The 27,148-nt window shown below is 56.6% G+C and overlaps 2 protein-coding genes across 2 annotated transcripts in view; one reads left to right on the top strand and one right to left on the bottom strand.

Annotated features, from left to right (window-relative positions):
- Positions 1 to 2,763, bottom strand: part of Dnph1 (2'-deoxynucleoside 5'-phosphate N-hydrolase 1) — an 11,737-nt gene extending 8,974 nt beyond the window's left edge. The window contains exon 1 of the mRNA XM_013019093.1: positions 2,715 to 2,763. Coding sequence (XP_012874547.1) covers positions 2,715 to 2,763 — 49 coding nt within the window. The remainder of the gene's footprint in view (positions 1 to 2,714) is intronic.
- Positions 2,764 to 2,939: 176 nt separating this feature from the next.
- Positions 2,940 to 27,148, top strand: part of Ttbk1 (tau tubulin kinase 1) — a 36,406-nt gene continuing 12,197 nt past the window's right edge. The window contains exons 1-14 of the mRNA XM_013019091.1: positions 2,940 to 3,047; positions 6,403 to 6,550; positions 7,488 to 7,561; positions 7,874 to 8,014; positions 10,717 to 10,821; positions 11,108 to 11,173; positions 11,880 to 11,972; positions 12,067 to 12,192; positions 13,525 to 13,679; positions 14,567 to 14,798; positions 15,013 to 15,191; positions 16,306 to 16,867; positions 21,942 to 22,211; positions 23,219 to 23,355. Of these exons, the coding sequence (XP_012874545.1) occupies positions 2,940 to 3,047; positions 6,403 to 6,550; positions 7,488 to 7,561; positions 7,874 to 8,014; positions 10,717 to 10,821; positions 11,108 to 11,173; positions 11,880 to 11,972; positions 12,067 to 12,192; positions 13,525 to 13,679; positions 14,567 to 14,798; positions 15,013 to 15,191; positions 16,306 to 16,867; positions 21,942 to 22,211; positions 23,219 to 23,355 (2,396 nt within the window). The remainder of the gene's footprint in view (positions 3,048 to 6,402; positions 6,551 to 7,487; positions 7,562 to 7,873; positions 8,015 to 10,716; positions 10,822 to 11,107; positions 11,174 to 11,879; positions 11,973 to 12,066; positions 12,193 to 13,524; positions 13,680 to 14,566; positions 14,799 to 15,012; positions 15,192 to 16,305; positions 16,868 to 21,941; positions 22,212 to 23,218; positions 23,356 to 27,148) is intronic.

Genomic DNA, 27,148 nt, shown 5'->3' with positions numbered 1-27,148 from the left:
GAGGCCTGCGGCGGCCCCCGCCCCGCACGCAGACCCACCCTCTGCTGCCCACCTCCGGGGAGCCACCGTGCGGGGCTCTGCTCGCCGCTGTCGCGGGGCCCGTGGCCTCACCCGACTGACAAATCACTTCTCCCCCAGCCTCGGCTCCCCACGCCCCCCCCCGGCCCGCGGGCCTCGACCTCCCTGCTCTCGGCGGGGGCCCGGGGTGCCTGCCCCCACCCCCCGCCATCCTCCCTTCTCCCCAGGCTCTGACTGGCCCAATCCCCTCCCAGAGTCCCGTTACCCCCTTCCCTTCCCTTCCCCTGGGCCTCTCCCCTCCGCACCGCTTTTCACCTGTTCCCACTACTCCAGCCAGGTGTGCATTACCTTCCCTCTCCTGGGCTCCCCGATTTCCACACACACACACACCCACACACACGTGGCTCACACTGGGAGTAGGGACCCGTCACCCTTATGTTCACACTTGGTGCCTCACTCCCCAGCACTTAGATTTGCGCTGCCCCAACACCTCTGGCCCCAAACTCTCCCACAGCTGAAGCCTTTTCTTGTCCTTCCTTCCTTCCTTCCTCCTTCCTTCCTTCCTTCCTTCCTTCCTTCCTTCCGTCTTTCTCTCTCTCTCTCTCTTTCTTTCTTTTTTTCCTTTCTTCTCTTTCCTTCTTTCCGGTACTGGGACTTGAACTCAACATCTGGGCACCATCCCTTAAGCTTTTTCCACTCAAGGCTGGTTCTCTACCACTTTTGCCCTAGTTATTTGGTGGGTAATTGGAAATAAGAGTCTTCCAGAGTTTTTTCTGTCTGGGCTGGCTTTGAACCCCAATCCTCAGATCTCAGTCTCCCGAGTACTTGGATTACAGGCTGGCTTCATCCATGTGGTCTTTGTCACTGCATGGCCATAATGCTGTGCATCCTAGGGCGCCTACGATGCAGTGTGGAACAGGTTTCTCTTGTGGTTTCCAGCCCAGTCTGGCGTAGTCCCCCGAGACACGTGAGGACAGACAGGCAGGTCTCCCCTTTCCCACCTCACCTGTTAGATTTTCCCATCTCTGGGAGCAGGACACAGACTTAATTCATCAGCCTACAGCATCCATTCTCTCAAGACTGTAGGCTCAGCCCAGGCCACCCAGTTCCACTTCTTTTTACATTATGTTTTACAAACAGCTTCGGTGGTTCTGTGGGTCTAACCCAGGGTCTTGAGTCTGTTGCCCTCTCTGCCCTCCAAATTCCTGGTACCCCATATGCCATTTGGGCAAGAGGGGAGAAGGGACTGGAGGAAAGAGCTCAATTTCGTCATTTCAAGAAAGAGTTCTTCTCCACACGTCCAACCACGACCTGTTTAAGGATATCTCCACACCATCGCATCCATCCTGCCCTTATCAAGATTTCTAGATGTGGAGCTCTGGGAAATTGTTCCATCCCTAAGGAAGTCAGGTCTGTATTGTTCCCACCCACCTGGGGCAGCTTCAGCTACTTCCCTTCTCTCCATCTCCCTCCTATCCCGTCACCATCCGAGGGGACTTCCTGTTTTCCTCTGTGGGACTCTTCAGGGTCACAGTGACAGAACAGCATGCAAAAAGTATAGGAGGAAGGGAAGATGCAGAGATGCTGATACAACTCCTATGCTGGGTTGACGGAGATCTGGGAAACCCTCCTGCCATCACATGGGCTACAGCACAGGCACACACACACACAAAGCACACAGAAGAACACACATAGGGTGACACTGTCCAAAAAGAAATGTACTCATTACCTGACTTATGTAACTCCTCTCTACATTACCTTTATAATAGCAATAATAATAAACACATACAGGCAAATGCCTAGACACACAATACATAAACAGACACATAGGCATGGAAAACACACAGACACCCTGATGGACACACAAAGTCACAGAGGCATCCCTGCACAGGGACACACATGGATGTATACACATGCACACACATTTCCCTGGGTAAGCTGTGCCTAGCTTTCCTACCTCTCACAATTGAGACACTTCCTCTCATATCCAACTTCTGTTATCCTAATGCCGTGGAAAATGGATTCCTTCCAGTTGATTCTTAGACTCAGAAAGGTGTGATTAGAGGTTCACCCACTGCTCACCCAGACTTGCTTTCTGTTAGATCGCTCCACTGTCCTGTGCTCACCAATTTACTCTACCTCTGTCTCTCTGGAGTGGCCACAGGACTGCCGCTCTTTGGAAATCTTGCGCCCATCATCCGTGTTCACCCCTGACTCACATCCTGGCTCTCCAGCCCCAGGGCTCTCAGTGGGGACAGCTCCCAATGGGATAATGTCCTGAGCCACGCAGCACCCTCCTCCTCCAGCACCATCCTTAAGACTACCATGCATCTCATTTCCTTGATGATCACATCTGCACGGCTGATTAGCAGGTCACTGTCACCTGCATCTCCCCTGGGTCACCCGTTGGTTAGCAGGTCTTCCCCTTTACACCAGGCCTCCAAGGCTCAGCTCCCGGGGTATTTTGTGGCAGGGGAAACACGTGGGTATTAGGGACCTCGGACTTGGCCGGGTCCTTGGGAGCAGGTCTCCCCTGCCCAGTGTGAGTCCCAGCCTTGGTAAGTGAGTCTCACCCACATTCCTCAGCACATGTCTTCTTTGGCAAGTTCTTAACCCTGTGGTTTGTTCATACATCACTGTCTTCTCCTTTTATACTTGATTTTTATTTATTTATTTTATCCGTTGCTGATGTTCACCTCTCCAGTCACTGACCTCCACTCTGAAGTCCCCAGTAACCGGGAGCATCTGCTCCAGGGGCCTAGGAAGGCTGCCTGCCCGCTGCGTGGAGCTCCCCTCCCTAGGTGCCGGGTGGGTGCTCCCGGACCCCCAGCTCCGCCGCTCACAGCCCCTCCTCCCTCCTCCCGCAGGTAGATGGCCCCCCCAGGCCAGGCCCTGCGGACACCCCTCCCTCCGGCTGGCGGATGCAGTGCCTAGCGGCCGCTCTTAAGGACGAAACCAACATGAGTGGGGGAGGGGAGCAGGCCGACATTCTGCCGGCCAACTACGTGGTCAAGGATCGCTGGAAGGTGGTGAGTGGCCGGTGGGCAGCGGAAGGGGGCGGGAGGAGGAGGGCGGCCCTGAGCCTGTGTCCTTGGCCCCCCTCTTCTAAGAGGAAGGTGTCCCTCAGCTCATTTGCATACTGCTTGCCGGTTATTATTTTTGCCCACACGTGTGCACAATCGCTCTCTCTCCGACTCCGCCCCCTCTCACCCCCTCCCGGGCCAGGTCACGTTGGTCGGGCCTGGACCACTCCTGGTTGGATGTTGGGGCCGGAGCCGCAGAGCCGAGGTGGGGGGAGGGAGGGCGTTCCTGCGCTGCACCTGGGGAAGGGCAAGGACGAAACATGTGTTCCTCCGCTTCCGCAGCGGACTGAAAAGCCGGGGTCTGGGGAGGGAGGATCCGCAGGCTGCTCCCACAGTCGGTGCTCCGTCTTCTCCATCTGCCCCTCCCCTTGCCGGGTCCTGCGGCAGGTGCAGCGCGCCAAGACTACATCTCCCAGCGTGCTTTGCCCCTCCAGCCCCGGGCTCGAGGCCGCTGGGCCTGCTGGGAGTTGTAGTCCGAGCCTCCTCCGGGACCAAGTGAGCTTGTGGGGAGTCACATCGACTGCCAGTCATTCCCGCTCCCACCCCACCCCCCTTCTTTTCTGTCCCTCCGGGAGCTCTCTGGAATCTTCTGCACTGTGGGGGCGGGATGGAGAATGGTTTAGGTGAGAAATTGCGAGTCTGCACTGGAGTACAGAATTGGGAGGAGGGGAGACGGACCGAGGTCAGGTTGGACCTGTGTGCTTTGTGTGTGCGCAAGCGCGTGTGCACCCCCGCGTGCTTGGGTGAGGGGAGGCTCTGGGCACCGGGGTGCAGAATCGGAGAAGAGGGTGGGGCTTGGGTGTAGGCGGGTCTCCATGGCAACAATCACCCGGACCCCGCCACGCAAGGTCCCCTAGAGGTCCAGGAGGAGAGGCCAGTGAGGGCGTTTCCAGAGATGGGGGAACTGGAGGTGGGGGGGGGTAATGGGAAAGACCCCTAGGGCGACGGCCTGCAGGGGTCTTCCTGGGAGGAAAAGGTACCTGACAGAGTGGGGGCGGAGCCAGGACAGTCACAAGAAGAATAAGAGAAGTGTTCTGTAGTGAGAACTGAGCCATCCTCCTCCAAGACCCCCTGGGTCTCTGGCACAATAGCTTAGTTTCTGGCAGATGGGAGGCAGAATGACATTTGCACTGAAAGGCAAGAAAGACAGTGTTCACACACACACACACACACACACACACGCTGAGTTGAGGCTTTGTCAGGCAAGAATGGAGGATGGATAGAGAGAGAAACGGCAAGGGGAGGTTGGGGGGAAGGCAAGTGTGCATCTTTGTCATGATGCCATACCTCCTACCCCAGTCTCCCGGTTCTTCCTCATGGAGTACTCGAGAGACTAGGTGCCAGATGGCCTCTCATTTTCTGTGAGGGGATTGAACAAGAGCAGACTGCCCAGAGATGGGCTGTGGCCAGGAGAAAAATGGGGGTCAGTGGAATGAGAACAATATCCTTACGGGGTGCTTCAGAGAATCAGAACAGTAAACAATACTAGTAAAAACTTAGCACTTGTTTTGTCCCCTTACTGGGGCCAGGTGCAGGGCCAAATGCCCCAGGGTTCTCTCAGCACTTGTGGATGAGATCCTGTGACTCACCCCCCCCATTGCACAGGTGTGCAAAATGGGCATAAGATGCATTTTTTATCTTCTGACTTTTAAACAAAGGAAACCATTTTCATGAGTCCCCCAGAGTCTCTGGATGCAGCAGAACAGTGAGAGTAGGTACAGCACAGAGGAAGGAGGGTGCGGATTGGATGGATGTGTACTGACACTGGGAGGCAATGAAGGATGGAGGGAGGAGAAATAGGTTCTCAAATGAAGGCAGTAGAAAAATACCCTTGGGCACCTGGGAGCAGGGGAGTAGGTGTCAGGAATGTCTTAACTGGCCTTTCTTCTTTCCCTTCAGCAAGATGGCTCATCAGAGTTTGGATTGCAACACTCTGTCTGTCTAGGTATTTATTTCTGTGGTGATACTGGGACTTGAACTCAGGCTCTAGCACTAGTCCTTTGTGCTGTAGTTATTTTTTCTTTATTTTTCCAGTACTGGGTCTTAAACTCAAAGCCTAGCACTCTCACTTGGCATTTTCCACTCACAGCTGGTGCTCTACCACTTGGACCACACTTCCTCTTCTTGTTTTTTGCTGGTTAATTAGAAATAAGGGTCTCTTGGCTTTGCCTACCTAGGCTGGCTTCAAGGTCCAGATCTACAAGTAACTAGAATTACAGGCCTATAAAAAATCACTGGCATCAGCTATAATTGGTTTTTAAAATAGGTTTTGCATTTTTGCCCAAGCCCATGAATGGGCTTCTTTTGCTCAAGGCTAGGCCTCTATCACTTGAGCCACAGCACCATTTCTGGCTTTTTCTGTTTATGTGGTTCTGAGGAATCGAACCCAGGGCCTCATGCATGCAAAGCAAACACTCTACCACTGAGCCACCTTCCCAGCTCCTCTTTCTTAAGCCAAACGACAATGCAGCACTTTCTCCGTGCTCCCCCGTCACAGCAATGGTGTCCTCACCTTCTCAGTCTCCTGGGACCTCTGCATGGAAATGATTTTTAAGCTCTTCCTAAGTTTGTTCATTGCCAGCCTAGCTCTCTGCCCTCCTCTCAGGAGGAGGGGTCAGCCTCACTGCACCGTTCTTTTCCAATTTCCTTCTGACCCTCTTCCAACAGAGCAACCTGTGCCAAGGAGGAGCTCATCCTGGTTTGGGGTATCAGACTGGGGCCTTTTGCAATGGGCATGGGCAGTAGACATCCTTTGCTGAATCCTGCCCCCTTCCAATACTGTCTCCCTCCAGTGACATCTTTCAGGAGACTTTCAGGCACCAGGAAGCCTCAGCTCCCACCCTGAGGCTTAGAGGTCCTGGAACAGGTTTTCCTTTAGGATGGCATTTGCTCAGACAAGGCAGGGGCTCAGGGAACTCCATAGTCATTGTTCTGGAAGCAAAAGATTTAGGATGGCTCATGATCGCTTTACTGTCCTACAGAGGCAGGTTTGCTCCGTGTCTACAGGGAGTCACAGATCTCTTGCCTTCTCCTACTGCTCAGATATCTGGTCCTGGTGTGTGTGTGTGTGTGTGTGTGTGTGTGTGTGTGCACGTGCATGCACACACACACACCTATGGGCTGCGCCATCTGTCTTACCTGGGTGTAGGAAAGGAGGTGGGGGCCTCACTCTTGTGGAGACATGGGCTTCCCCCGCTTTGAGGATGCTGCCTGCCTTCTTCCCCATGGAGCTTGTATAAGCAAGGGGGGATGAGGTGCTGTTCATACTGATCCTGAGAAGTCCATCCCCCCATCTCCACAGCTGAAAAAGATCGGGGGTGGGGGCTTTGGTGAGATCTACGAGGCCATGGACCTGCTGACCAAGGAGAACGTGGCCCTCAAGGTGGAGTCCGCGCAGCAGCCCAAACAGGTCCTCAAGATGGAGGTGGCGGTGCTCAAAAAGCTTCAAGGTGAGGCTGGGCTGTCAGAGGTGATGGAGCCGGGGGACTGGGCGAAGGGAAGGCAATAGAAGCCGGGGCCAGGGCCAGGGCACAGTGGTTCAAGCATTAGTCCTGGCTGCTTTGAGAGGCAGAGATGGGAGGAGCTCAGAAAAGTTAGAGAGCTTCCGCCTCAGTCAGTGGCTGGACATGGTGGCCGTCCCAGCACCGCAGCTGGGCGCAGTGCCAGGGGCAGCCTTCCCCAGCAACATCAGGGAGCACAAGTAGGAGGATCACAGCCCAGCCTGGCTGTGGCATGAAGTGAAAACAATGGAGGCAAAAGGGGCAGGAAGTAAGGCTCAAGTGGTAGAGTACCTGCCCAGCCAGCATGAAGCCCTGAGTTCAGTTCTTAGTTCTGCCAAAAATAATGTATAAGTTTTTTTTAAAAAAAGAAAGAAAGAAAGAAGAAAGAAAGAAAAAGAAGAGAAGAGAAGAGCCTGGGGGAAGCCGGGTGCCAAGGGCTCATGCCTGTAATTCTAGCTACTCTGGAGGCTGAGATGTGAGGACTGCTGTTCACAGCCAGCCTGGGTAGGAAAGTTGGTGAGACTCTTACCTGTAATTAGCCATCCAAAATCCAGAAGTGGAGCTGTGGAGCAAGGGATAGAGTGCCAGCCTTGAGCAAAAACATCTAAGGGACTGTGCCTAGGCCCTGAGTTCAAATCCCAGTGCCAGCAACAAACCAACCAACCAACGAGGGGACAAAATGCCATGTGGCAGAGGAAGGGGAGATGGAGGGACAAAAGGGACCATGAGATGAGACACGGGACCGGATAGGGTCTCATGTGATAGGGCGAGAGTCAGGGAGTGTGAGAGAGCAGGTGGGTTGAAGGGTGTGTGTGTGGGGAGGGCACTCAAGGGGCAGGGGCTGTGGAGGGGGCAGCAGGACTGGAAGGCCCCTGTCTGCCCCCAGGGAAGGACCATGTGTGCAGGTTCATTGGCTGTGGCAGGAACGAGAAATTTAACTACGTGGTGATGCAGCTGCAGGTGGGTGCGCCAATCCGCTCTCCCCAGGAGCTGCGGCTTTGACCCGGGCGGGCTGGGAGGGGGCGTGGTCCCAGGGCGGGAGGCTGAGAGGGGGCGTGGTCCCAGGCGGGAGGCGGGAAGGGGTGGTCCCAGGGCGGAGGCAGTGAGGGGCGTGGTCCCAGGGCGGGAGGCGGGAAGGGGTGGTCCCAGGGAGGGAGGGGGAGGGGCGTGGTCCCGGGGCGGGAGACGGGGGTGGGAGGGGGCGTGGTCCCAGGCCCGGTGAGTGAGCGGTGGGGGCACAGCTGAGGAGGTCTTGTCCCCGCCTCCCACCAGGGCCGGAACCTGGCGGACCTGCGCCGCAGCCAGCCGCGGGGCACCTTCACGCTGAGCACCACGCTGCGGCTGGGCAAGCAGATCCTGGAGTCCATCGAGGCCATCCACTCGGTGGGCTTCCTGCACCGGGACATTAAGCCGGTGAGCGGCGCCGCCCCAGGCCGTCTCCGCCTCCCAACAGTGGCGGCCCGGGAGCCCCTTGTCCTCTCCACCTAAGCCCCCTCGCTTCCCCTTTGGTGTTCTCCGCTGCTGCTTCTTCATCCTGGGTATTCCCGGAAGCTAGACAGCGAGGAGGTCGAGGAAGGACCAGGCGGGGAGGGCTGGAATTCCCTGTAGTTGATTCTTGTGGTGTCATTTTTGACCTTGGTGTTACCAAAAACCAAACAAAGAAAAACCCTCTCATTTGAAGGGAGGAAAGGGTTAAAAACTGAGCTGGGGCATGGCTCAGGGGATAGAGCCCTTGCTCACCCACACAAGGCCCTGGTGCAAATCACATATGGCAAAAAAGAGATGATAATAACAATTATATTGAAAAACAAAAAATTACAGCAATAATTTTTCTGTGCTACTTCTGGAGCCTGAACTCAGGACCTGGACCCTGTCCTTGAGCTCAAGGCTAGCACTCTACCACTTGAGCCACAGTGCCTCTTCTGACTTTTTGATAGTTAATTGCAGTAAGAGTCTCATGGACTTTCCTACCTAGGCTGGCTTTGAACCACAATCTTCAGTTCTCAGCTTCCTGAATAGCTAGGATTACCGGCATCAGCCACTGGCACCCAGCTACAATAGTAATTAAAACAAAAAACAAAAAAGCCAGGCCCTGGTGGCTCACCCCGGTAATCCTAGCTACTCAAGAGGCTGAGATCTGAGGATCTCGGTTCAAAGGCAGCCCAGGCAGGAAAGTCTATGAGACACTTATCTCCAATAAGCCACTAGAAAACCGGAAGTAGCGCTGTGGCTCAAGTGGTAGAGCGCTCCCCTTGAGCTGAAGAGCGCAGGGACAGCATCCAAGCCCAGAGTTCAAGCCACGACCTACCAAAAAAAAAAAAAAAAAAGCCTGGCACCAGTGTCTTACCATCTCTAATCCTAGCTTCTCAGGAGGCTGAGATCTGAGAATTGCTGTTCAGAGCCTGCCTAGGCAGGAAAGACCTTGAGCTCTTACCTCCAAATAACCAGCAAAAAATCCAGAAGCAGAACTGTGGCTAAAGTGGTAGACCAGTCTTTAGGGGAAAACCTCAGGGACAGCTCCCAGGCCCTGAGTTCAAGCCCCCCAGTAGCAGCACAAAAATCAATAAGTAAATGAAAACAGAGAGCTAGAAATGTTAATTGAATGGCCCATGACACACAAGATTAAAGCTGGTCTACCTGAGAGCAGGGCAGTTACACTTGGACAGAGAAGGGTTCGAAGCTGGGATTCCACTTGCTCTGTAGTCTCAGAGAAGTTCCTCATGTCTTTGACCTTCAGTTTTCTATCTCAAAAATAAGTGCTGCTGGATACCAGTGGCTCATGACTATAATCCTAGCTACTTAGGAGGCTGAGATCTGAGGATCATGGTTCAAAGCCAGCCTGGGGAAGAAAGTCTATGAGACTCTTATCTCTAATTAATCACAGAAAACAACAAAAGTGAACCTGTGGCTCAAGTGGTAGAGTGCTAGCACTCAAGACCAGAGTTCGAGCCCCAAGACCAGAAAAAAAAAAAGAACTGGGGACTGGTGGCTCACGCCTATAATCCTAGCTACTCAGGAGGCTGAGAAGTGAGGATTGTAGTTTGAAGCCAGTCCAGGCAGGAAAGTCCATGAGACTCTTATCTCCAATTAACCACCAGAAAAACTGGAAGTGGGGGCTGGGAAGGTGGCTCAGTGGTAGAGGGCTTGCCTTGCATGCATGAGGCCCTGGGTTCGATTCCTCAGCACCACATAAGCAGAAAAAGCCAGAAGTGTTGCTGTGGCTCAAGTGGTAGAGTGCTCGCCTTGAGCTGAAGAGCTGAGGGACAGCGCCCAGGCCCAGAGTTCAGGCCCCACGACCAACAACAACAACAACAAAAAACATAAAAACTGGAAGTGGTGCTGTGGCTCAACGTGGTAGAGCACTAGCTTTAACAAAAAAGCTCAGGGACAGTGCCCAGGCCCTGAGTTAAAGCTCACAACTGACAAAAAAAAAAAAAAAAAAAGATAATCATACCTATCCTGCAAATGAGACACTGAACCCTATGGTCCCCATGTTCATGAGTATGTTTTCCTTGTATGGGGTGTTTGGGGGGATCGAGGGCCTTCCCCACCTGCAGAGCAAGCTTGCTTGCATGCATGTTCCCCGCCCCCCCCCCCCCCGTCAGTTGTATGGCTTTAATTCAGGACCTGGGCACTGTCCCTAAGCTCTTTTGCTTAAAACTAGCACTCTACCACTTTGAGCCACACCTCTACTTTGGGTTTTCTGGTGGTTAATTAGAGATAAGAATCTCAGGGCTTTTCCTGCTTGGGCTGGCTTTGAACTGAGATCCTCAGATCTCAGCTTACTGAGTAGCTAGGATTACAGGATTGAGCTATCAGCACCTGGCCTCTCTCTCTCTTTTTTTTTTTTGCCAGTACCTTATACTCATTCATGGCTGCTCATGGATGGTGCTCTTCCACTTGAGCCAGACCTCCAGTCTTGCTTTTTTGGTACTTATTTTTGGAGATTGAGTCCTATCAACTTTCCTGCCTGGGCTGGCTTTGAGCCACAGTCCCCTGGCTCTCAGCTCCTGAGTAGCTAGGATTATAGGCATGGCCCCTTAGCACCTGGCGCAGAGCTCTTCCTTGGGAGCTTCTGAGTGGAACCTGAACTCACAGCTGCCATCTTCTTCCAGTCAAACTTTGCCATGGGCCGGCTGCCCTCCACCTACCGGAAGTGCTATATGCTGGACTTTGGACTGGCCCGGCAGTACACCAATACCACAGGGGACGTGAGACCTGTGAGTACCTCAGGGCTCCCCAGCATCCCTCGGGAGACCTTTCACCTCCTTCCCTGCCACTGCTGGAGCTGGCTTGGCCTTGTCTTCAGCGTCAGCCTACGCTTGTGGATGTTGACCTTCCTGTCCATTCCGGGTGGACAGCAGGGCCAGGACATGGGTGTGAGCCTGGAGTCAGAGGTGGCTCCTGGCTGGGTGCACGGGAGCAGGCAGGCTCTGTGGCAGGGGTGGACCGTGGCAGAGGTCGGGACAGCAGGCGAGGCTCCTGCTGTGGTCTCTTCTCCCACAGCCTCGGAATGTGGCCGGGTTTCGAGGGACGGTTCGCTACGCCTCGGTCAATGCCCACAAGAACCGGGTGAGTGGCCAAGGCTGGAGGGATGGGGCACAAAGGTCACGGGTGGAGTGGGCTGCTGGGGAAGAGTGAGGTTGACCCATGTCAAGGTGGTTGGGGAAGAGTGGGGTAGGGGCTGCGTGGAGGCTGCCACTGAAGGGGCCCTGGATTGAAGGAGCTCCATTCACTGCATCCTGTCTGTACTCACCACACAGCCTGTGGCCACAAAGCACAGACAAGTGATGTGTGTGTGTGTGTGTGTGTGTGTGTGTGTGTATTCTAGTATGGGGCTTGAATTCAGGGTTTCAAGCCGTCCCTTTTTTGTTTTGTTTTGTTTTTTTTGTTCACGATTGTTATTCTACCACTTGAATCTGTTGTTTTCTTGTTTTTTGTTTTGTTTTGTTTTTGTTTTTTGCTTGGCTAATTTAGGAGTTAAGAGCCTCACAAAGTTGTCTTCCTGGGCTGGCTTTGAACCATGATCTTCACATCTCAACTTCCTGAGTAGCTAGGATTACAGGCGTGAGCCATCAGCACCCAGCTCAGACCAAAGTTTTGACTGAGGTTCTGTGTGGTCTCTGAGGGTTGGCTGATGGCGCTGTAGCCTCAGAATGACCCCAGATCTGTCCATCAAGGGCTGGCGTCGGGCCCTTCTGATAGATAGATGTCCCTGGGGGAACGGTGAGATGTGCGTTCTCAGGGAAGGACTGAGGTGACCCCTTCCCTCTCCCAGGAGATGGGCCGCCACGATGACCTGTGGTCCCTCTTCTACATGCTTGTGGAGTTTGCAGTGGGTCAGCTACCCTGGAGGAAGATCAAGGACAAGGTGAGGCCCCCATAGCCGGTGGAGGAGGTTGGGGGGCTGGACAGGGCAGCAGGCTTCCATCCCCCCTTTCCCCTCCCCCCCCTCTTGCTTCCAGGAGCAGGTTGGGATGATCAAGGAGAAGTATGAGCACCGGATGCTGCTGAAGCATATGCCCTCAGAGTTCCAGCTCTTCCTGGACCACATCGCCAGTCTGGATTACTTCACCAAGCCCGATTACCAGGTGGGCGCCGGCCGCCCGCTCACAGAATCGTTACGTAGTCATTGTTTCCCTTGCAGTGGCTGGGGTTTGAATTCAGGCCTCACAATTGTTAGGCAGGTACCCTGCCACTTAAGCCCTGTCCCAAACTCTTATTTTGCTTTAGTTTCCTCCCCTGCCCCAGGTGGAGCCTCACTGCCCCTCCTCCCCCAGAGGGTCAGCCTTGGACCTACAGTCTTCCAACCTATGGCCAGGGCCTCCTGCAGACACTGCACCATGCTCAGCTTATTGGTTGGATCTCGTTGACTTTCTGCCCGCCCTTGAACCACAACACTCCAAATCAGTCTTTACCTCTGAGTAGCTGAGATTACAAGTAGAAGCCACCATAGCCACCCTATGGTAACTGTGTCATATTTCTGCATGGCCGAGTGGCAGGCTTGCACGCACTAATATCAACACAAGCCACCATCAGAATGGCTCTGACATTACCAGTTAATAGGAGTTTTTCAACTCTACTATGATTATATGGATCCAGATTCATATCCAAAGCTTGGATGACTGAGGCCTCTGTGTGGTGTGTGATTCCACACCCCTCACTCCACATCCAGTCTCTTCAAGGCATTATCTCCACCCATCATGGGACCCACTGACCTGATCTGAGGGTGGCAGGCGGGGTGGGGGGGATGTGTGAGCTGGACACAATGCTGCACATGACGGGGGGAGAGGAGGGGGGGGGCACAGACTGTGTCAGGCCCACAGGTGAGTCCTGCCAGCAGAGAGCACCTGTGTTCCACAGACAACCAAGCTGAAAGAATGATCTGGGCACCTTAGAGGTTCTGTAGCTGCCCACTACCTCCCGAACAGTGGCCTGCACAGAGGCTTGGGGATCCTGGCTTCCCCAAATCACACAGCTGTGAGCACTCACCCATAGCTGCCAGGGATGTAGAGTTGGAAGATGACCGTATGAGCCATGCGAGTGGGTGCCTTGTGGTTCTGGAGTCTGGCATCAGAGAGGACAGGCAGCCAGCAGTCACGAGCAGGAGGAAAGCCTAGTGGTCCAAGGCCAAGGGGGTACAAGTGGCAGAGACTCTGAGGGACAGCCCTCAGGTCTCAGAGGACTTGTGTCCAGTTGATGGGGCTTCATCCAAGATGATCATGTGCATGCTGATCTGCATACATTGTGCATGTTTTTATTTCCAATCAATGTGCCCTTCTCCTCCCAATGCCTCCTCTAGACCCCTCTCAGTCCCTGAATGTTCCTCTCTTCCCCACCTCCCTGCAATCCCAGCGACTGCCCCTTCCACCTGCCTAGCCCCGGGATCACCTTTCTGTCCTCCCACCACCCCACCCCTGCAGTTGATCATGTCAGTGTTTGAGAACAGCATGAAGGAGCGGGGCATTGCGGAGAACGAGGCCTTTGACTGGGAGAAGGCGGGCACTGATGCCCTGCTGTCCACCAGCACCTCCACCCCACCCCAGCAGAACACCCGGCAGACGGCAGCCATGTTTGGGTGAGTCTGAGCAGGACCCATGGAACAGGGGCACCCAGTGACCCCCGCCTGGAGCTGTCACCCACCGAGCGCATCTCCTCCTGCCTGGGCACTCTGGGCTGTCTCTCCTGGCAGAGGAATTCTGGAACTTGGGGGAATCCTGCCACAGCACACACTGGGCGTCCTCTGCGGGATCCACCATCATGGATCTCCCAGAGAGCCACAAACCCTAAGAGAAATGTCAGAGCCCTCCAGTTTCTCGTTGATCATGGCTTCCCTTATTAAAAAAAAGAGAGAAGCTGAGCACCAGTGGTTCATGCATGTAACCCTAGCTACTCAGGAGGCTGAGAGCTGAGGATCAAGGTTCAAAGCCACCCTGTGTGTGGGGGGGGGAACCTTTGAGACTTATCTACAACTAATGAGCAAACACGCTAGAAGTGGAGCTGAGGCTCAAGTGGTAGAGTGCTAAGACAAAAAATTCAGAGAAAGCACTCAGGCCCTGAATTCAATCCCAGGACTGGCAAAAAAAGAAAAAAAAAAGACATTGCTTGAGGATTTCCCAAGTAGTTCTTCTCAGATCTGTCTGTGGGTTAAAGGAAGCCAGGCACTGACAGCCAGTGACCATTGAGCAGGACCTTGAAAACCCAATCCCCAGGATCTCCTGAGCAAACCGAGCGAGGGGGCGTGTCAGTGCCTGCTGACGTGTCTCCTCGCAGTTCCTGCCAGCTCCTGGTGGTCTGGTCTCAGAGGCCTCGTAGGTAGGGATGGCGATGGGCTTAAGACCCGTTATCCCACGGGGGCCTCCTGTGTGCTATCCCAGGGGAGGCCTCCGGGGCTTGGGCTGGCAGGGGAGCGTTGGGAGGAGAGCAGCCGCAGGCTTCATCCATGGCCCCTCCTGACCTCTCCAGAGTGGTCAATGTGACACCCGTGCCCGGGGACCTGCTCCGAGAGAACACGGAAGACGTGCTCCAGGGCGAGCACCTGAGTGACCAGGAGAACGCACCCCCTATCCTGTCTGGGAGGCCCACCGAGGGGCTGGGCTCTGGGCCCCACCTTGTCCCCCACCCCGGGGGTCCCGAGGCTGAGGTCTGGGAGGAGACTGATGTCAACCGCAACAAACTCCGGATCAACATCGGCAAAGTAACTGTAGCCAGGGAGGGGGTGTGGGTGCCTTTCCCCATCTGGATCCCCATCCTTGTCCCCCATTTCTCCCCCCAGCCCTGGCTCAGTTCCTGGTCACCTCCATCATCCTGCCTTTACCCCAACTCCTGCAGCAGCAGCACCCCTCCGTGCCTGTTACCCCGGAGACCCTCCGCCCCGCAGCCCTGCTCACCAGCCTCCCCTTTTCCTGCAGACCCCCTGTGTGGAGGAGGAACAGAACCGAGGTGTGGGGATCCCCAGCTCCCCAGTGCGAGCTCCCCCAGATTCCCCAACAACCCCAGTGCGTTCTCTGCGCTACCGCAGGGTCAACAGCCCAGAGTCAGACCGGCTTTCCACTGCAGCGGACGGCCGGGTGGAGCTGCCCGAGAGGAGGTGGGTCTGCGGGTGGGTGCCCAGCCGCCCCTCTGCCTTCACAAGGCTGGTCTGCAGAAAGGTCAAGCGAGAGACAGAGTTGGGGGCCACTCCCCCTGGGTCGGGGTGGGTTGCAGTGGATGAGGGCTGAGTGGGGCATCCCAGGGGATCCCAACTGTGTGAGGAGGGGTGGGGCTACAGCTCAGGCCATGCCCCGGCCTGGGAGGGAGTAGAGACAGACACCTGAAGAACAGGAGATGTGACTTGGGGGGACAGGAGGTCTAGCCGAAGGGCGCAGGGGGCTGCTGGAGAAAAGGACAGGCCACGCAAGGGACCTGAAGTGGGAGAGGGAGGGGCTCAGTGGGAACTCGGCTGGTGGAGAGTGTGGGGTCTACACAGGCTTTTGGGAAGGTGGGCTGGTTTTTGGGGGGGGAGGGGAGGGCAAGCTAGTGGTATGTGTAAATAAGGCCATAAAATTAGAATGTACGCAGTTTGAGAAAAGTGGGTGAATGGGGGGGCGGAACTGAGGCTTAGTCAGATTTGGGGAGGTCTGAATGCCAGATGAAGGAATGCACGCTCTGTTCTTGGGTGTGGTGCATGTGTGCAGCTGGGGATGACAAGGCCAGGCCTGGGGTGGTGAAGCCAGCCAGGCTGCTTTGGAGCATGGCTGTAGGCAGCCAGAATGCCATCTGTAAACTTGGGAGGCAGCTGGCGGGTTGGCTCTGGAGGGCGGCCCCGACAGGTGTGCGTGCGCAGGGGCAGGAGCGCCGCGGGCTTTAGGAAGATCACGTCCTCTGGGGTGTCCCAGAGGACAGAGGAGGATTTATTTTCTGCAGGTTTACATTCCTGGAACAAGGTAAGCATTGGGAGCATTCACTGAATGGATGGATGAGTGGATGGGCGGATGAAGGATGGATGGGTGGATGATGGATAATGGGTGGATGGAAGGATGGTTGGAGTAAGGAAGGAAGGCATTCTTTCTAAGCCATGAGGTTGAAAGGTAACAGTGCAGGACACCATGAGCCTGGCCCGGGGTCGAAGAGGTGCTGGGGTCAGGAGGCTCAGAGCCACACTCCACTCCGTCGCCCCGGCTCCAGAGAGGCCAGGCACTGAGTCCCCATGGGTGGCCTTGCAGGTCACGGATGGACGCCCTCGGCTCCCCCTCGCGCCAGGCCTGCTCCTCCCAGCCCGCCCAGATGCTGTCAGTGGACACGGGCCACGGGGACCGGCAGGCCAGTGGCCGCATGGACGTGTCGGCCTCCGTGGAGCAGGAGGCCCTGAGCAACGCCTTTCGCTCCGTGCCGCTGGCCGAGGAGGAGGACTTTGACAGCAAGGAGTGGGTCATCATCGACAAGGAGACGGAGCTCAAGGACTTTCCTCCAGGGGCGGAGCCCAGCACGTCTGGCACCACGGACGAGGAGCCCGAGGAGCTGCGGCCGCTGCCCGAGGAGGGCGAGGAGCGGCGGCGGCCGGGCCTGGAGGTCACGGTGCGGCCGCGAAGCCGGGGCATGCACACGCTGGCCGAGGAGGACCTGCGGCAGATGCCGCCCCAGCCCCTGCCGCCCCAGCTGAGCCAGGCTGACGGCCGCTCCGAGGCATCACAGCCCCCCACGCCCGGCAGCCCCTCCCACTCACCCCTGCATTCGGGACCTCGCCCTCGACGGAGAGAGTCGGACCCCACAGGGCCTCAGAGACAGGTAAGACTGGGCTTCATGACCACGTCCGTCCCCAGGTGCCCCGGCCCATGCGCAGGCCTGGCGCGGCCAGCGCCACCCGGGCACCCGTACCCGCGGGCTGTGCTGGAAGCAGACAGCGTTAAAGGCTGGAGACCATACTTGGGGGTCAGGGGAGGCTTTCCAAATGCAGAGTTGAATCTCGTGTTGTGAGCAGGGCAGCCAGGTGACAAAGCAAGAGAAAGACCCCGCCGGGCCTGGAGGGTACCGCATCTGACTGCAGGTCATAGCAGATGAGGCTTTGGGACGGGGCCTCAGGTCTGTCTGTCCCAGGGACCACCCCAGGGAGGGGACAGGCTTGCTTCTCAAAGGCTGGGTGAGCCAGCTTGAAACAGGAGGCCGCCATCACATTGGTACTTCGGAATGACTTTGTGTAGGAATAGGACTGAAGGGGAACAGGACTAGAAGCAGGAAGGCCTCGTGGAGGGCAGTCAGTCACGGGGGAGTGTCCTGGGCTGGGGCGGAGGCTGTGGACACTGGCCAGGTGAATATAGCCTAGAGATGTTGAGGAGAGGCTAGGAGGGCTGGCATGGACGGCAGGTGGGGGAGGGGCTTCTCAGCGGTTGCCCAGGATCCTGAGTGTGAGTGACGTCATCCCTGAGTGGCTTTGGAGGTGGACACGAGAGGCCTCAGTGCCTGCGTTCTTCCATGTGGAAATATCTGGGGCGCAGGAGAGACTTCTTGGATTTGGGGGTCATTGAGTGTATCACCCAAGAGGACTGTGAGTGGGAGAGCCGAGGGGCGAGCGGGGGGGGGGGGGGTAAGAGAAAATAAAATAATAAATAAGGAGAGGGACTCCAGGGAAGCCGAAAGCGCGGGGGGAGGGGGGGGGAGAATGGCGGGGAATGCTCACGTCTGGAGCCATGAGAGGAAAGGGAGGCTGAACGGTGATGGACAGGAGAGCCAAGGCCAGCGAGCAGCCCCAGGGGAGGCCTTGGAAATCAGGAACGAGAGGACTTCTGGGTAGCTCGGAGGCAGACTCCATGGGCAGAGGGGGCAATGGGAAAGTATGAGCCAGTGCGGGCAGGACTCTAGGGCACAGAGAAGGGCTCATGGAGACCTGAGTCTGGCTCCAGTGGCCCCTCCTTCTTTTGAGACAGGGTCTTAATACAGCCCAGGCTGGCCTCAGACTCATGATCCTCCAGCCTCCCCTGTAGCTAGAATCACAGGTGGGCTCCACTGGACTGAGCTCAGTGGCACTCATTTTTCCTTTCTTTTTTTCTTTTGTGTGCTGGTCCTGGGCTTGAACTCAGGGCCTAGGCCCTGTCCCTTAGCTTTATCACTCAAGGCTAGCACTCCACCACTTGGGCCTCAGTGCCACTTCCAGTTTTCCGGTGGTTTACTGGAGATAAGAGTCTCACAGATTTTCCTTCCCAGGCTGGCTTTGAACTGCTATCCTTAGATCTCAGCCTCCTGCATAGCTAGGATTACAGGCATGAGCCACTGGTGCCCAGCCTAGTGGCACTTTTCTTATATGAGAGACAAGACCGCAAGGCCAAATATGGGTCAGATGGTGCCTGAACTACAGATGCTGAGCCGAGGGTCTGAAGTAGGTCTCATGGTATTTGTGATGGTCTATGCTGACAAAGACAGGCTGTGAGAGTGGGCAGAGGACTGCCACTAGCCTAGCTAGTCTTGTGGGGGGGGGAGGGGCAGAGGCTGACCTCTGACCTAGGAAGTGGACACTAACTTTTGTACTGTGTGCCAAATGAAGCCTGAGGTCCCTCAGAGTTGCTGGGACTGGAAGGGGTCAGGCCATGTTGCAAGCTCTTTGGGATGCACCCCACGACAAGGTGTGCACCAGGTGATCCTGGAGGTGCCCAGCACAGAGCTGGGGGTCAGTTCTGCCCCTTGCTTAGATTGGAGGTGGCCTGGGGTCATGTGTCTATCCTGGGAAGGACAGCTCTGAGAGGTCCCTTCTAGAAGAGAACCTCTAAGCCATGATCTTGGGGTGCATATTCTTACCTTACCCTGGATATTGGAAATTGGGGATTAAAAAAGTGGGTCCCATGAGTCTCCACTCCGGGATGTCAGCTGGGTGGAAGCTGAGGGGCCGGGGTTCAGGGCCTGCTTCGGTTCCTCCCTCCTGGGCCACGTGGGCCAGTCACTGTCCCAAAGTCTCCGACTTTGTCCTCTGCCTCACGTTTCTAATGTTGTGGGAAGCCTCACCCGGGGAATTCTGGCTGAGAGGGAGAGGAGAGATTTGGGGGAGCAGACACAGGCCTGCTGTGCAGTCAGTCTTGGGTTCTCACCCCATGCATGCCATGGAAGGGGAAATGAGCTTGTCTTGTGGGGTGATGTGTTTGTGGGACTCAGTTTCCCCCATAGTGTGTTAGTGCTCTATGAAGGTGTGTATGCATTTCTGTGTCAGCCAAGCATTGGCGTGTGTGTGTGTGTGTGTGTGTACGTGAGTACACACGGTGCATGGGTGTAGTGTGTGTGGGTCTGCGAGTATGCAGAGCACCTGCACCCAGAATGTCAGAGCTGGAAGGACAGCCCTAACGCCACTGGCCAGTGCCTGGCTGTTGCATGCTCCCTCTGAACAGGCAGCCCTGCTTCACAAGGAGAACAAATGGAGATTCAGAACAGCTTCGTTTCTAGCTCAGGGTCGTCAGCTGATACAGGGCAGAGCCGGGACTTAAATCCAGGCAGCTGGGTCCAGGGTCTGAGGCCTGTGTGTTGAGCAAGCAGAGGGGCAAAAATGGGTCACAGAAACAGATGGGGGGGTACACAGGGTCAGAGAGAGCCTGGAGACAGACAGACAGAGACAGACAGACACAGAGAGAGACACACACACAGAGAGAGAACAAGATGACAAGAGAGATATAGAGAGATACAGAGTCACAGAGAGACAGAGCGCGTGCACGCACCTGTGCATGCCAGCTGGCAGGCCCGTGTCGGCAGGTGTGTGTGTGGGCGCATCAGCGTGTGTGGTATGTGCTGTGCATGCCTGTGGGCATGGGGCAGCACACAGAGTTAGGCAAGACCTTTGTTCTTCAAGGGCAGAGGAGGCCCGAGACCTGAGCTGGCGTATCTTTTCTGTCTCCGCTTGGGCTGGTGGGAGGCGAGGTCCCGCCCCTTGCTCATGCTGCGATGTGTCCCATGACTCTCCACCCCAGTGACTAGAAGTCTCTAGGGATACCAACCACCACCCTGCCACCTGTCCTTGAGGCGCCCTGCGAGGCCTGGCGTGGTCCCTGGGTGATGTGAACAGGGTCGCTGTTGGCAGTCATGGGGTATGTGGTAGATGATACCAACCAAGCAGGGGTGCACATCTGGTGTGCGGGTGTGGACACGTCAGGCTCTGCTCCCAGGGGGGAGGGAGGGTTTCAGGTGCAGACAAAAAGAGGGCAGGGCCAGCCCGTGTGTGACTTTGGGGGACGCTGCTGCTGACTGCCAGGCGCCTCTGGCCTGAGTACACAGACATTTTCTGGGAAGCCACCAACATTTTCTGGAAAGTCACGAGCTGGGCAGTCTGCAAGGGGCTGGGGACAAAGCTCAAGAGGCTTCATTCACAGCCTCTGCTTTCGGAGTCCGCAGGCCAGCGGAGGGGAGGCAAAGACCTGGGAACGGATGATTCCCATCAGGGCCTCCAGGAGAACGGAACGCCTCTCTGATAGGCTGGCACGGTTGCGGGAAGCTGGGGTGCTTTGTAGAGGTGGCTTTCCAGCTGCACCTTGAGGACAAGGGGGTGGCCACTAGTGGCCTGGCCCGGAAGGCAGGAGCTGCTGGCCTTCAGTGTCAGCCTGGAAAGCCCGGCGGCTGACCATCTTGGGCTCGGAGGTTACACTCCTGCACCCACACGTGCTGAGAGGGGGCATGGGGCACCCTGGGCTCCCTTCATCCTCACTGCAGACAGGATTAGCCTGGAAGGATTCTAGACTTGGCCCCAAAGAAGCAGGCAGAGGATTCTGTTGGAATCTTCCTGCTCTCCCTACTCTGCAGGCGTCACTTGACATCAGTAGCAAGGGATACAGGAGCTGAGTGAGGTCACTGCCACAGCGCAGCTAAAGTGACCTCAGTCCCAGGAAGAGCTCGGCGTGGGCTGGGGGACCGCTTGTCTAGGGTGGTGGCTGGTGGGCCAGCCAGCTGCCTTCAGAGGGCGGGCAGACGCTTAAAAAATATGGATGCCCCCCCACATCTGTAGGTCCTTATTCTGGGGAATGACAGACATAGGGCACAGCACCAAGGCCAGGCAGGCTCTGGACCTCTGTCCTCATACCTTGTGAAGCAGAAACCATTTTGACCCCATGTTTAAGAGGAAACTGAGCTGGGCGCTGGTGGCTCACGCCTGTCATCTAGCTACTCAGAAGGCTGAGATCTGAGTACTGAGGTTCCATGCCAGCTAGGTAAGGAAAGTCCATGAGACTTTTCTCCACTAAACTACCAAGAAATAGTTGGAGCTGTGGCTCAAGCAGTAGAGCACTATCCTTGAGCAAAAGCAGCTCCGGACAGTGCCCAGACGCTGAGTTCCAGCCCCCGGACCAGCACGCTCACTCTCTCTCTCTCTCTCTCTCTCCCCGCCCCCCCCCCAAGCTGAGGCACCGAGAGGTGAAGCAAGTTAGGGTCATCCAGGCAGATCAGTGGTGGAGCTGGGGTTAAAACATGAGGTTTAGCTCTGTGGCTTAGAGGCAGCGCCTTGCCTCTCCTATGCCAGGCCCTGGGGTCCCCCCCCCGCACCTCAATGCGCAAATAAACAAAAGTCGTGGGACTGCAGTCCCCAGCCCCTCCCGCGACGGGCTGTCCCCGAGCTCCTCGGATCTCACCGAGAGCGCGGCCGGGCTGGGGCGGGGCCGCGTTCTTCGCCGCACTGGCCGGGATCGGTGGCGGGGCCCTGGGAGGGAGGCTCGGGTGGGTCAAGCCAGGACGGCGTCCCGGAGGAGGTGAGCCGGCGGGCCGGTCTCCGCAGGGAGCCGGGCCGGGCTCGGAGGCGGAGCCGGCGCGGCGCGGGGGGCTGTGAGCGGCGGGGGGCCCCGAGACGAGCTGTCCAGTCTGTGCCTGACGCCTCTCTTCCCTCCACTCTCTTGGTCTCTTTCAGTTGGAGGAGGACAGACTCTCGGGGCACTCCCTCCCGCGGTACAGCCCCCTGCGACGACTGGCGTCCTCCGTGTTCTCCTCCTCCACGCTGGAGACCGAGCATTACCCGCACCCCGGCGGCGGCGGCTCCTCCGGGTCCCTCATTCAGCGCAGCCGCTCGGCCGAGAGCAGCCCCGTGCGGGCGCCGCACCGGCGCCACGCGCCCCTGGCCGCCGGCAACCACAGACTCGTGCCCTCGGTGCTCCGCATCTCGCGGTCCCAGCTGCAGCAGGTGTGGGCCCGGTTCACCCACAAAACCTAGGCCGCCCCCCCCGCAGGGGACAGGCGGGGGGTAGGCGGAGACAGGGTCCTTCCCGGGGACGCAATAACCACGGCACAGACTCGCCGCCCTCCCGCCCAGCGCGGTACCCCCTAAGCGGCGGCCCCACACGCTGTAGCCCCGCCCCCGGCGGCTCGGGCCCCGCCCCCAGCGTCTGGGCCCCGCCCCCGGAGGCTCGGGCCACGCCCGATGGTGCAGGGCGGGTGGGCGCCGGGCTGGAGCCCCCGTGGACACCGCGTCAGGGAGGGGTGGTGCAAGTGTGCCGCCGCTCTGGCACCGGGCTTGTGGTTGATGTGCGGGTCTTTAGGCTGGGCAAGATCTACCACCTCCCCACTCCGCCCCAGGCTGGTGGGGGAGCAGGGTCCTGCCAGCAGGCTGTGGCTGTGTCTTTGCTTACATCTGTCTGGTGGCCAGCGAATGGGATAGAGCGAGGCCTGGCCAGCCTGGGTGTGTGTGTGTGATGGGATGATGTCTTTATACTCAGTAACGGGGGGGGGGCAGTCCCCAATGCCCTGGTGAGTCTTCCCTATGCCATGGTCACAGAGGTTCGAGTCCCTCCCTCCACATCTAACCCTAGAGAACCAAGGCTCAGTCCACTGCGCGTGCACGCACGAGCGCACACACGTGTGCACACACATTTCCATTCCTGAGCTCCCCTGGTTGACCCAGCTCCTCAGGCACAGGAGACAGATGAGGAGGGTTCAGGATCTGCCCTTAAATCCCTAAAGGCATCTAGACCCCAGCAGTGAGGGGACCCGGACTAAATGCATGTATAGATGGGATCCCCGTGGGACCGTGAGCTCAGCAGCAGTACTGGCATCTCAGGACAAGTCCAGACAGGAGCAGCTCACCCCTGTATCACCGGGGGTCCCTGGTCCCTGGTTGGTGCCCAGGGTGGTGGTGGGAGGAGGTCAAGATGTCTGTCTCCTGCCCCGTTTTGCCTATTTCTCTGCCCGCAGCCAGTTACCACAGGGATGCCAAATTTCCCTTTCCCATGCCAGCCAGCACCTCCATTCCCCCTGGTGAAGGTGTCAGAAAGGGTGTGGGAGGAGAGGAGACCCGATATGCAAAACAGTGGGTTCCATGCGATTGTGCTGTGAGTGTGCATGTGTGTGTACACTTGATGCTCGTGTGCATGGGTGTTTGCACCCTGCATAATTTGCGAGGGTCATTTCCAGAAATTTCCAGGTGACTGGTATGAAGGTTGCTAGTGCTGCAGCCTTGTGTGTGTGTGTGTGTGAGAGAGAGAGGAGGCACACGTGCATTGTTAGGGAGCCAGAAGGTGTTGGTGCAGTTCTTGGTAATTTCCTATGTTCCATTCTCACCCGGCACTCCCCTCCCCCTCCCCCCCTTCAGCTTCCACTTCTGATGTCAGCTTCCTCCTCTACTCCCCAGATGCCTATGGTTCGTTCCTATGGTAGGGTCCCTGGCCAGCCTTGCAGGGCAAGGGGCTATAAGTATGGAGTATGGTAGGCAGTGCCAGGGCCCAGCTGTCTTGCAAATGACCTGCATGGTAACAAGATTTGATGCTTCATCTGCACAAACCACTCCACAGACCAGTGACTTTTCCAACCCCCTCACCCTCCACTTTTCCCCACCTTTTCTAATGAGAGTGTCTGGGGCCAGAGCATCTTTTCTGTCCATCACAGGTTCGTGTGTGTGTGTGTGTGTGTGTGTGTGTTGGTTGGTACTGGGGTTTGAACTCAGGACCTTGGCACTGTCTCTTAGCTTTTTTCCCTCAAGGCTGGCCCTCTACACTTGAGCCACAGCTCCACATATAGCTTTTTGGTAGTTTAGTGGAGATAAGTCTCTCACAGACTTTCCTGCCCTGGCTGGCTTCAAACCTCAATATTCAGATCTCAGCCTCCTGAGCAGCTAGGATTACACATGTGAGCCACCAGTGTCTGGCCATCCCAGGGGCCAGCAGCCCCTCTGGGAAAGAACAGAAAACAAAGCACAATGGTGAGGACTGGGGTGTCCTGTGGCCCCCCTCCCCTGCTTCTGGCATGGCCCCTTATCCTCTGCCCCCCCCAGGGTGGTGGCAGGGGTGAGTGAGGAGGGTGTGCTCGCCATCCACTCCACAGCTTAGCAACACCGGGGTTCCATAAAACAAAGCATTCTGCGATCTGGCATCCTTTCTGGAGAGTTCCACTAGCCACCCTGTGTGACCAGAACCTCCTCGAGGTACTCTAAGATCCCAAAGTGCCTTATGACTTACCAAAAGCAACGGCACTGGCTTGAGCCTCGTTTTAAAAGCATTACAATTACTGAATCCGAAGCCTTCCAGGTGGGGGCCGGCTAAGCATTCCCTATGTGACCCCAGCCCTCCTGATACCCTTAAAGCAGAAAGCAAGATTCAAAACGTGGGTCCTTCCTGGGACATCCTTTTGCATATTCTCTGGAGTGGAGCAGTGCTTTGTAAGCTGGGAGCAAGCAAAAAAGGGAATCTCACTATTGACTGTCTTTCCAGGGCGGCTTCGACGCTGGGGAAGTGCTAAGGTCATTTGAGCCACCTGTGTTAGGTCAAGAGCCAGGCAGGGTTTGGGGCTGCACAGCCTGGCTCCTAGGTAAGACAGACTGTTTTTTGCTGTAGGATTTTTTCCCCCCAAAGTGCAGGCCAGAATGTGTGGAGAAATGGTGCTGTGCCTGGGGAAGGCGCCCTCCCTCCCCTCCCCAAAGTCAGCTTTGAAAACAGACAGCACTCTGTTGTACTTTAAAGGTGGTGTTTTTGTACTTTGTACCCACACCCTGCACAGAGTGTGTCCTCTAGTTATTTATTTTCTATTTAATTTAAGTCACTGGCACACAGGGCTTTATCATGTGTCAGGCCAGGATGTGAGCACTTTACAATATTAACTCTTTTAAAACCTCAGACTACCCCATAAGGTAGATTCTAGCATTACTGCACTTAACAGATTAATCAAAGACATACAGAAAAGCTGCCGATGCTGAGTAACAGGTCTGGATCCACAGGCATCCATATACACTTGGTCTGTGTATTGCTTTTCTCATGGTCCTTTCTGGTCGGCCTCCTCTCATGCTATCTAGACACGGGGGAGTCGTCTCTGAGCCATCCTTTCCTTCCTAACTGCACGTGGCCGGGGATCAGCTGGAATGGCTGGACCTCATCTCCCTAGTCCCCCCCCCCAGCCCCACAAGACCCCATAGCAGCTCTGGGGATAAAGTGGGTAGACTGAGTGGTGAGAATGCAGGTGCTCGAACCCCTGACCTCGGCAGTGCTGGGCAGGCTCACGGGCAGATACTGGCTTCCCTGAGCACTGGTCAGGAGACTTTGAACAAGTATCACCAACTCACCCGGGAACCTATCTGTGTCAGGGAACTGGCAGTTTGGGGACTGTGGTAAATTGGGGTCACAGCCCATCCCAGTCGCTTTCCTCAGTTCAAATGGCTGTTGCCACTGTCTTCCTATTTTTATGTGAAATCTCCTGATTTTTTTTTTTTTTTTTGTCGGTCGTGGGGCTTGAACTCTGAGCCTGGGCGCTGTCCTTCAGCTCTTCAACTCAAGGCGAGTGCTCTACCACTTGAGCTACAGCGCCACTTCCGGTTTTCTGATGGTTTATTGGAGATAGGAGTCTCACGGTCTCTCCTGCCTGGGCTGGCTTTGAACTGTGATCCTCAGATCTCAGCCTCCTGAGTAGCTAGGATTACAGGCATGAGCCACCAGCGCCCCGCTAAATCTCCTGATTTTTAAGGGTTGACGCCAAAAACTTAGATGGCTGGCATCTGATTTTGAGAAACGCAAGCCCAGAGCAGGACTTGTAAAGGAAAGATGTGTGAGAGCCAAACAAGGCCGGTTTCTGGGAGGAGGGCCGGGGAGGCCTCCTTCACCAAGTGAGCCTGAGCAGAACTGTGGCTGTCCAAGGGGCACTAGCACCTTCCATAGGGTGGCGCCATTGGGTGTGCTGTGCGTGCGTGTCGCGTGGACATACGTGCCCTGGTGCATGGCACGGTGGACATGTTTTTGGCGAGGGGAGTAGGACAGTGTTTTGGTTTGTTTTGTTTCCTCAGCGGGTTCTGTTGAATTCCCAATAACAGGCACATCCTCACACAGCTTGAGCCACAGCAATAAGCACTCAGCCATCCACAGACACCCTGAGCCCAACAGTCTCCCTCTGCGTTTCCAGTTTGGTGGATAAACTGACCCAGCCCTGCCCCGTGGGTGGGCACCTCTGAGCCAAGCTGGCCTCACCCCCCCCTCTACCCTGACAGGTCCCCTTTTCTGGGGGAGGGTTGGTGCTGTCTGCTCAGGCAGGGGGGTGGGTGCGGGAACCCCTCCATGGGTGGGTCGGGTGGGTCAGGGGCGCACCCCGCTTCAGGCTTCAGGACTGATTGGCTTGTGGGTGGGGCCACAGATAACGGTGTATGGTGTATTCTATTTGCTGCTGTTCTGGGGATGAAAGCGTAGATCTTCAAGGAGGGCCTCCCGAATGGCCCCCACCCATCGTACCCCAACACCATGTAGATCTGGGAGGCTCCCAGCAGCGGGCCAGGACTCTAGTCAGCCTCTGAGATGTTTAACGTATCCTTCTGTGTGAGGAAAGGGGGCACCCCCCCCCATTTCCCAGCCCGGGAGCCCTTGGCGGAGGTGGGAGTGGGTGGGACTCGTCTCCTCCTCCCCTCCCACTCGGTTCCGCCGTCCCTCGGGGTGCGCAGGGAGGGGTGCGGGGTTCGCCCGGCCACCGACGCCTCGCGCGCGCACACACACACGTGCACACACTTGGCCCACGGGGTTCCCGCACTAGCAGCTCCAGGTTTCTAACTGTAACCCGACCCCGCCCGGCCTGGCCTCTCTCCACGAATGTAGTCCTCCTCCTCTGTCCGTAACCAGCTGCTACGGCGCCAGGCCGGGGCTGCCGGGGAGCCCGCTC

This window comes from Dipodomys ordii, unplaced genomic scaffold (genome assembly GCF_000151885.1).
Source record: "Dipodomys ordii isolate 6190 unplaced genomic scaffold, Dord_2.0 Scaffold44, whole genome shotgun sequence".
Taxonomy (NCBI): Eukaryota; Metazoa; Chordata; class Mammalia; order Rodentia; family Heteromyidae; genus Dipodomys; species Dipodomys ordii.
Note: the sequence above shows the minus strand (reverse complement) of the source record. Positions and strands in the feature narration are given on the sequence as shown.